General features: G+C 35.7%; 1 protein-coding gene across 1 annotated transcript in view; it reads left to right on the top strand.

The window, feature by feature from the left end:
* LOC107553872 (plexin-C1-like) overlaps positions 1-4,858 on the top strand; it is an 8,779-nt gene extending 3,921 nt beyond the window's left edge. Inside the window, exons 2-15 of the mRNA XM_016236198.1 lie at positions 154-279; positions 467-601; positions 981-1,081; positions 1,255-1,363; positions 1,452-1,611; positions 1,690-1,801; positions 1,889-1,982; positions 2,127-2,165; positions 3,421-3,554; positions 3,637-3,816; positions 3,913-4,021; positions 4,301-4,474; positions 4,626-4,791; positions 4,842-4,858. Of these exons, the coding sequence (XP_016091684.1) occupies positions 154-279; positions 467-601; positions 981-1,081; positions 1,255-1,363; positions 1,452-1,611; positions 1,690-1,801; positions 1,889-1,982; positions 2,127-2,165; positions 3,421-3,554; positions 3,637-3,816; positions 3,913-4,021; positions 4,301-4,474; positions 4,626-4,791; positions 4,842-4,858 (1,656 nt within the window). The remainder of the gene's footprint in view (positions 1-153; positions 280-466; positions 602-980; positions 1,082-1,254; positions 1,364-1,451; positions 1,612-1,689; positions 1,802-1,888; positions 1,983-2,126; positions 2,166-3,420; positions 3,555-3,636; positions 3,817-3,912; positions 4,022-4,300; positions 4,475-4,625; positions 4,792-4,841) is intronic.
* Positions 4,859-10,564: the final 5,706 nt, after the last annotated feature.

Here is a 10,564-nt window from a genome sequence, read left to right as displayed (position 1 = left end):
AGAAAATGCTCAAAAATAGGGGAGCACAGTAAGTGGTTAAAAAATAAGAACAACATTTTACTATATAAAGATAAAATAACCTGAATCTGTTGCATGATTAAACGTAATTGAACTAAAGTCATATAAAGTTTCAGTTTCTTCTCTGGGTTTCAGAGTGATACTGAACTTCAGCCGCTCTCTGTGGTGTTCAAGCACAGCTCAATGTCAGCAGTGGCAGCAGTTAGAAGTGGATCCTGGATTGTGCTGTTCATAGGAACCAGTGATAGCCAACTCATCAAGGTCTGCTTCACTTCTATCTCCAACACACATGCCTTTATTTCACTAGTCTCACTGAGTTTTCATTTTAAAATACGGTACCTGTCCATCATTTCTGTTTACACATAGGCTATAGCTCTAAAGCTGTTGCCTAATTATTTGAATAACTGCAGTCATAATTCATGATTTGTATTTCTGTTTGTTTTTCTAGCTTGTGCTGGATGAGAAATTCACTCCAGGATGTCCAATAGTGCTATTTAAATCTGATGATGAACGAGCAGTGCTTCCCAGAATGCACTTTGATCCAGTAGATTTCAAACATATCTACATCGCTCTGAGGAAACAGGTGAAGTTTGCAAATGTCCAGTTAACAAACAATAAAAACATTATATATAGTATTTATACTATAGTAGAAACATAATAATAAATAATTCCTGTATATAATATTTTTAGTTAAAAATTACTTACTCTTTTCTAAAATGAGTAAGTAAAATGTAATAATGCATTTCAGGAACAATATGAAAAGAATGGTTTGCCCTATAAGCCAAAAAGCTGATCCAAGACATTGTTTTAATCAGTGAATAAAGGCGATTCTCTCATGCCCCACAGTTAGAAACCTCTGAATGAAACTATGCAGTTACTAAATCAGGCAGTATATCTGATGCTTTACTGTGCGTTAGATCGCATTGTCATACAGTCTCTTTCTGCTCATGTTGTTCATGTAGTTAAGAAGAGAGTCCGTTGTTCAGTGTGCTAAATACAGCACTCTGATAGACTGCAGAGCTGCTCTGGATCCTCTCTGCGGCTGGTGTGTGAACACACACAGGTCAGTCTGTCTTTATCATATGTGATTTTTCACATCACACATGAGATCTGCATCTACACTAAATATGCCTAATTGTAGAACAGCATGTTAACTTCTTATCTTCTATATAGACAAGATGAGCAGTGTGCAAACAGTTCTGTAGTGATATATTGGTTGATGCTGTCTTTATCTAGATGTTCTACTCAAGATGAGTGCTCGAATACTTCATGGGTGTCCATCCCAAAAAACTCTCTCCAGACGCGACTGTTTTCTTTTCAGATGGCAGAGAATTCTTCTAGAAAGGTAGACATTGGCTAGAATTATTTACTTATCATCATTTAGTTAATATTTAGAAGATTGCTTTTACCAGCCATTGCCCTCTTCTACACAGATTACTCTACATCTTTCCTTGAGTCTGGAGAGCACAGGAAATCCTGCCTTCTCATGTACTTTCACTAAAGGAAGTGTAAACCTGTGTGACGGGTCTGATCCGCCTGCAGTTTTCCCAAATTGCTCCTGTAGTTTTTCTGACCAGCTACAATATACTGGAGGTTGGTTCTCCTTCAGTGAAGTTTTTAATGTGCTATATGATTGTTTATGATCATAAACATTTTTGATAATCTGTTCAGGTTTAAGAGTCTCTGCTACTGTTACTATTGAAGATCAGAAGATCACAGAGATGCTGACACTGACAAACTGCTCCACTATCACAGAAAATTCACCAACTGTTTCTTATACACGGTGAGAAAATGCAGAGTCTATGAGAGTTTTGAAATACTATTTTGAACTCCTATATTTAAATGATAAAAAAACATTAATTAAATGCAGGTGTGTGCAGTGTGTCTCAGCTGGGTGTCACTGGCCCTCTTCCTCCAAACGTTGTGAATGGACAGATGGAAGTGGGCTGCAGTTACACATACAGGTGAGACAATTTAGTGCTTCAGTATCTGTATTGGGAAAAAAACCTTAATAAATTCATATTAATTAATTGTTGATAGCTGAACTATCATTGTGTTGACTGAATGAACTCAGGAAGTATATGAGCTGCTCTTTCTTTACTTTTTAGGATGCATGTAAATATCTACTGTCTGAGATGGTCTTCAATGTAAGTGTCATACTGATTATGTGTCCAACTTCACAGGATAGGGATGTGGTTTTTTCAGTATGTTCCTATTTCAAATGAATATGACTTTACAAGAGACTGATGATTTTGTTTCCCCATTTGAGAAACAATTTTTCACAATTATCATTCCTTTTAAATTATATATAATATTATTTATTCATATTTACAATTTATTTTATCAATGTGTATTTATAATACTAATACTACTAATAATAATTCTTATATTTATAAATTATATATATTATATAATTAGTAATTATTAATATATATTATATATTAAAATAATAACTAACAATATTAATTGTTATAAATTATAATATATAATATTATTTAATAATATATAACCAAAACTCCTTCAAAAACAGCTAGAAACATTGGAGTTGTGATTGATGATAAGCTGAATTTCTGAGACCACATTGCTAAAACTGCCCAGTCCTGCAGATTTGCTTTATACAACATTAGGAAGATCAGGCCCTTTCTTTCAGAACATGCTTCACAACTCCTTGTTCAAGCTCTTGTTCTGTCCAGGCTGGACTATTGCAATGCTCTCTTGGCAGGTCTTCCAGCCACTTCTATCAAACCTCTATACAATTAATCCAGAACGCCGCTGCAAGATTAATCTTTAATGAGCCGAAAAGAACGCATGTCCGCATGTTCATCAATTTGCACTGGCTACCAGTAGCTGCTCGCATAAAATTCAAGGCATTAATGTTTGCCTACAAAACTACCACTGGCTCTGCACCCCTTTACCTAAATGTATTACTTTAGAGTTATGTGTCCTCTAGAAGCTTGCGTTCTGCAAGTGAACAACGCATTATTGTGCCATCCCAAAGAGGCACAAAATCACTTTCACTGACTTTTTCATGAACTGTTCCCTCCTGGTGGAATGACCTGCCCAACTCAGTCTTTGTGTGTATGTGTGTGTGTGTATATGTGTGTGTATAATATATATATATATATATATATATATATATGTACTGCGTTAGGCTAACCGAGACTTGTCATTTGCACTTATATATTGTTGCTCTTTTGTTAGTTTTGACTGCTTTTATTGTCCTCATTTGTCGCTTTGGATAAAAGCATCTGCTAAATAACTAAATGTAAATGCAATGTAAATGTAAAATATGAATTATATAATTAATTATTAAATTAATTTTAACTTCTGTTATTTTGTTTATATTGATTTTTATATTGATTTTTTTTTTTGTAACTGAGTGCAACCTTTGTTGTTTTGTAGAAGCCGGAGATTCTGTCTCTGGAGCCGAACAAGGTTTCTTTCCATGGCAGAAACAATGTTTTACTAAGAGGAAGGAACCTGGAATCTGTCACTAAAATCCGTATTCAAGGGGATCTGGACTGCATTCCTAAAGAGTGAGACTCTGTGTGTTTGTTTAGTGGTATATATGAATGTGTGTAGATTCAGATAAATCATACTGTATATCTTTACCTTCAGATCTCCAGTGTTTGATCGCTCCAGTGACACTCTAAGGTTCCACATTCCTCCCAGTGAAACTAAAGGAACAGTGAAAGTGTGTGTTGTTACTCCTGACGACCGTTGTCATGGTAACAGCATCATCACTTACAGTTCTCAGCCCAGCTGCACTGGAATACAGCCCACAGTCAGCTGGAGCAGGTCAGACCATTTCAGACTGCTGTCTGATCAACTTCCACACTGCATACATGTTTGTTTTCAGTTATTTTGATTGTGTTTCATAATCTTTTCATTCAGCGGTGGAAGGAAGATTCAGATTCAGGGCAGCGATATGGAATTAGTGGAATCAGTTACTGTACTTCCCTCTAATAAAGTGCTGAAAACACAATACAGCACAAGCTCGGGGGTAAGTTGTGTTTATTATTTGTGCAGCAGCTCAAATGTGGTGTTAACCTCAAACAGAAAGCAGCTCACAGCACTTTATCATAATACAGTTCAACAGCCCACATTCACACATGTAATGCCTGAGTTCTCGTTTGTCAGATTTGATCATATAATTGTTAAATGCTGACTAGATATTTAAATAAATGTAATAAAACATTATTTATTGTATTTATGGCTAATATGAAGCTTCTTGAACATGTCACATTTATTAAAGTCCTATTTCATTATCTTTCTTTCTCAGGATGTGTGGTTTGAGTCCCCCCACTCTGATGGCAGTGGTCAGTTTTTTAGCTTGTTGTTGAATGTTGGGAACTCCACTGTGGACTGTGTGTATTATTTCTCCTACCAGCCTGATCCAAAGTTCATTCGATTTACTACCTTTCCAGTGGCCAACGATCTACAGGTGAACATTCAGGTAAAGAGTGACTAAATTGGCTGAATAAACCGTTACTATTTGAAGTTCTGCCTCTTTCATGCTGTTTAATAAAAGATATAGAGAAATTAGTGAAAGAACTTGATCTGGCAGCTGTGCAGAGATTGCACTAATTGTTTTCGCTCTTTCTCAGAAAAAGGCAGATATGTTGAATTTGAGTATGAGTGAGGTGACTGTGACGGGTCTACAGGGAGACCGGCAGTATCAGTGTGTTTTGGAGAAGATTGAGTCCAATGCCGTCATCTGTAAAATTAAAGGAGAATCAGGAGCCGTCCCAGGAGTGGACTCACTCACTGTAAGTATTTTTTATTTTCTTCCACATGGTAACTATAATGTTAAATCTCAATAGATTATGAGAGGGAGTAGTCCATAGTTTGACTTGATAATTGCTGCTAAATCTTAAATCTTGTCAACTTTATGAGTTATAGGACCAGGGCCGGTTCTAGACATTAGGAGGCCCTAGGCAAAATTCATGTTGGAGGCCCCCCACCCCCAATGAAAAGCACTTGAAACAAATATGAATGATTCCTAACCTTTTTATTTATACAACATTTAATTTTACATTTTGTATATTTTTACTTATACAGTACAAAAATTTGGAAACATTACTATTTTAAATGTTTTTTAAAGAAGTCTCTTATGGCCATCATTTAGCCTGTTGGATTAAAAATACAGAAAAAAAAAACAATAATATTGTGGAATATTATTACAATTTAAAATTTGAATTTATTTAAATCTATTTTACTATATTTCTGTGATGCAAAATCAGCCATTACTCCAGTCTTCAGTGTCACATGATCCTACATAAATCATTCTAATATGCTGATTTATTATCAATGTTACAGTGCTTATTGTTTATTTTAGAACCTGTGATATTTTTTTCAGGAAAATAAAGTTTAAAAATTAAAATTAAAATATTTTATAATGATATAAGTCTTTACTATCACTTTTTATCTAACACATTCTTGCTGAATATTACTGTGTTTATTCTGTATTTTTGATCAAATAAATACAGGCTTGATGATAATAAGAAATGTCTTTCTTTTATGTTCTTTTAAAAACATTCAAATTAGTAATGGGTCCAAACTTGTTTGTTTGTACATATTAATCAAACTTTATCTAAGGTAATCTCTTTTTTTTTTTGATGAAGATGTTAGTGTTGTTGTTATTATTTTACTGTTATATTTAATTGAATCACAGTTCCAGAATACCACTTCAGTAAGTGATTTTATCATTATTTTTCCTAGCTGGGTATGGGCAGGATTTCCCCATCCCATTTCATCAATATTGACTACAGTTACCTTAAATATGACATATACACAGTATATATATATATATATATATATATATATATATATATATACACACACAAATCAAGTGGAACCGAAAGACACGATCTGCTACTAAGCAGAAAAAAGGTATTTAGTTAGTTGAAACTGAAATTATAAGTGTTAAAGGGTTAGTTCACCCAAAAATTTTAATTAGCCCATGAATTACTCACCCTCAAGTCATCCTAGGTGTATATGACTTTCTTCTTTCAGACGAATCCAATCGGAGTTATATAAAAAATTGTCTTTGATCTTTCAAGCTGTTTAATGCCACGCAGCGGGTGTTGCATGCTCCAAATTGTTCCAAAACAAGTTAAATAAAAAGCGCCCATCCATAAAAAAAAAGTATCTTACACGGCTCCGGGGGGTGAACAAAGGCCTTCTGTAGCGAATCCATGCGTTTTTGTAAGAAAAATATCAATATTCAGAACATAATAATCACTTGAATCTAGCTTGCGCTCACTGTTGTATACTGGAAGCAGCTCTAGGCGGATGATGTATGAGGTCAGCGCTGCGCATGCGCTGGTGAGTCTCGTGAAAACCAACATCTGTTAACAGGAGCAAAGGAAAACTAGTCTCCTCTTGGCTTATATCGAAATCCTCCGACATTCTTCTTTACAAATTCTCGTTTTGTACTTCTAATTAGTGACCGTTGTTTATGATCTCTCCGCTGCGTTTCCGCGTGCGTCACTTCTGAGCGGCTGTTACGTGTATCTGTGTGACACTTATATTCTAAGCCCATAGGTGGCATTGTGGGGGATTTCCCATTCCGTGAGAGTAGCGTGACGTCATCAAGTATTCCTGATAAATAGGCCGCAAGGCGACAATGGCGGTCTCTCTCTGTTGCTCCGCTTCCCATTGTTCTCGCAAGCGTCTCTCTCATCGCCTCTTTGGAATTTTTGTTTTTCTTTATGCTTAGGTTTAACTTATAAATTTGTGTTTTGATATGTGATATACTTTCTTACTTACCAGTAGTGGGTAGTGTATTTATTTATTAGTTCACGTTTTGTTTATTTAGTAAGAACTGAGCGAGGGAAGCAGGGGTCCGGAAGACTCACCCGTTCTTATTTTTTTATTTCGGGAGTCAGGTAAGAACTTTATTCCCAGAACAGGTGTAGTCAGGAGTCTGTTTTCTTAGCTTTCCTACCCGTGAGCTGATCATTCTTTCTTTGTTATTATCCATTAGATTATGTTCATAAATATTCTTTGTGAATTGTTGCACATTATTTTCTGAATGTTTCATTTGAACTCCGTAAATTAATTAAATAGAGGCGTCCTGAAATTCACATCAGGTATTGTGATTCTTTTTATATGCTCAGCCTGTGTCCTTTATTTAATTGTTTGAATTAACGAGCCTTAAAATGGTTATGGGCCGTAACAGCGGCGCATGCGCAAAGCCGACCTCTATACATCATTCCCCCGAAATCCTTGTTTTGTCCTAGACATCCTAGACAGCAAATCCTCATTTTGAACTTCTAATTAGTGACCGTTGTTTTGTTTTGATCTGTCCCCTGCGTTTCCACGTGCGTTAATTCTGAGCGGCGCATGCGCAAAGCCGACCTCCATACGTCATTACCCCGGAACTGCTTCTGTTTACAACAGTGAGTGCAAGCTACATTAAAGTGATTATTACGTTTTGAATATGGATATTTTTCTTATAAAAACGCATGGATTCGCTACAGGAGGCCTTTGTTCACCCCCCGGAGCAGTGTGAGATGCTTTTTTTAATGGATGGTCGCTTTTTATTTAACTTGTTTTGGACTGAAGCATGCAACACCCGCTGAGTGCCATGAAACAGTTTGAAAGATCAAAGACAATTTTTAACATAACTCCGATTGGATTCGTCTGAAAGAAGAAAGTCATATACACCTAGGATGACTTGAGGATGAGTAATTTATGGGCTAATTTTCATTTTTGGGTGAACTAACCCTTTAATGTTAGAGTAGTAATCCTAATCATCAGCCGAATTTAGAATATACACCTGAGATCCTTTATTTGAACCATAAAAAAATGGTGTAGTGTGTTTGCTTTTTAACTTTGAATACAAACTTCTCTCCTTTTACTTTTTGTAGCTATTTTGCTAGTCATAGATTGCAATCACTCCAAAATAGATGACGACAACTCACACACCTGCATTAGGAGCTGTACTTCTTTGCGTGCTTATTTAGCTGTTTGCATCGCACAGTTCGCAGCTCCTGATGGATGCATGCATTACGCAAACATTCAGAAGGCGGGACTCGCTTTGAAACTGCAACATTAATTGGTTTAATTGCAGATGAGTGACAATTCAACTATATCCAATGAACAATGAGGCTACTATTTCTGCCCGTCTTGACTGGTGGACTAGCATTATAGGGGATGTTACGGTTATTGAGGCCCCTCCTCAAAGTCCGAGGCCCTGGCCAATCGCCTGCTCTGCCTATAGCTAGCGCCGGCCCTGTATAGGACATAAGTCAATGAATAGGACTGAGTAGCACATGTTTTTCATTGTCTTTTCAGATTGGCATTGGGAATACTTTTGTTCTCGGGATGGGAGAAAGTACAAACTATTTCTGCGTCAGTCCATAGAAACCATCTGGTCAAGTATGAAGGTGAAAGAGCAATAGAAACACCCAGAGGGGGGAAAAAAATCAATTATATGATATCAATTACTGTCATGTGTCCGATGTTGTGGAGTAATACATAAAATGCATTACTATTCTGATACATAAACTTGTAGATGACCCTGTTCTCTTTTTGTTTGGAATCAGTTTCTGGTTTAAACCTATATGGCTGAATTAATCCAATGTTGCCACTTGCCATTTTTTAGCATTTACTACTTCAGTTAAGCGAGTGAAAGTAGAGCAGGAAGTCCGAGATTGTGTGATTGAGTGGAAGCGGGGACTAGTCTAATTTGTATATTCATGAATCCACATTTACTAAATGATGTATGGGTGCAGAGTTATATTCAAGCCATTTTAGGCCATGAAGAAATGTTCACTGGTCAAAATGTTTAATAAGTCTTTATTAAGTCATTGATTATCAAAGTTGAGATTTAAGGGGGAATTTGTGACTGAAGGGGGACTTAAATATTCTTATTCTTGTACACTATATACTTACAAATAAACATACCAAAAATACGAAATCTATAGGAAAGAGTCTGGTCTGTACTTAAATGAACAAGCACATTAACATCCACAAAAACATACACACACATTCAATACAAAACACAGTATCTGAATTTTGCAAGTCATCACATAAAGCACACACTTGCTGAATTATTAATCAGTCAGTCTAAATTTTACAACGGCCATAATTTCATTTTCTATTCATATTATTACTACAGTTTTATATATGTCTTTAAATCTCTATTAAGCTAATAACCATTTCAGAAACGTTTTCAAATATTAAATATTATTGGCATGAATGGGTAACAAACTAAATGGGAGCTAGGTTTTAAGGGCCATTTTAGCTGTGCATTAGAGAAATAATTCACCCAAAAACTAAAATTCTGTCATCATTTACTCGCCTTCAGGTTGTTCCAAACCTGTATGAAATTCTTTCTTCTGTTGAACACAAAAGAAGATATTTTGAAGAATGTGGGTAGCCAAACAACTGATTTATCCCACTGACTTCCATAGTATGGCAAATAAAATTAAAATAGTATGGAAGTATAAACTGTTTGGTTACACACAGACATAACCGACTGTTTTTGTAACTCATGTGTGTTTTTAACGTAAACTTGTGTGTGAATGGGAACTTAGTTTAGTACTCACATGCTGTGACAGCCACTTTCTGTCCATGTGCTTCGGATGCGTGCACTCAGAAAACCATATATCAGAAGTTTAAACTAATATGGTTTAAAACGCATGGTTTCAGCGTGATAAACATGATAATCAGAACCAAAACAGACGTTTTAGCAGGTACGAGCTGTAATAGTGCAGCTCTGTTCTGGAAAAGGGGGCGGGGAGTAGCAGCTCATTTGGATTTAAAAAGATAGGCACGAAAAACAGCCTGTTTCTGCTTCCACTCAAAATAGGTACTTTTAAAATTATAAATTTTGGGGTATTTTGAGCTGAAACTTCACAGACACATTCTGGGGACACCAGAGACTTATATTATATATTGTAAAAAGGGGCATAATATGTCTCCTTTAAAAGATGGATATTGTGAAGTTCTTGATATAAATGACATTACAAACAGTATTTACTATAAAAGTCATATATTGGCAGGACCGCGACAGGATGAGAAATCTGTTGCCTTCATAGCGAGAAGGGTCTGGCTGCAGACTTGCACTTGCATTCTCAGACTTGCACTCTCAAGACACTTGCAGTGTTGATTTTGACAGCAAATTTTGATTTAGTTTTAGTCATAGTCTTTTGACTAAAATGCCATTTAGTTTTAGTCATATTTTAGTCATCTGAATTGTTTTTAGTTTTAGTCTAGTTTTAGTCGACTAATCTACAGTAAATTTAGTCGGCTAAAATCTAATGGGTTTAGTTAGTGTAATGCATTTATTAAGCAGTTCTCTAAAATTTCCAAACTCATTATATAGGTTTGGTATTAATGTTTTATCATGATAGACACCGATTTAACTGCTGTGTCACACAACATGCCTTATGTTAAAATTAAATAAAACCACTTCTCATAAAGAACAAGAACATGGTCTACTTTTTAATGAAATACCAATGGTTATATAGGCTAATTATGCATTCTTTATAGCAACTTGTTTACCATATTCTTCATTCTTTCAAGCAGACATATT

This window comes from Sinocyclocheilus grahami, unplaced genomic scaffold (assembly GCF_001515645.1).
Source record: "Sinocyclocheilus grahami isolate Dianchi unplaced genomic scaffold, SAMN03320097.WGS_v1.1 scaffold484.1, whole genome shotgun sequence".
NCBI lineage: Eukaryota > Metazoa > Chordata > Actinopteri > Cypriniformes > Cyprinidae > Sinocyclocheilus > Sinocyclocheilus grahami.
The sequence above is the reverse complement of the archived record's forward strand: the minus strand, read 5'-3'. Positions and strand labels throughout refer to the sequence as shown.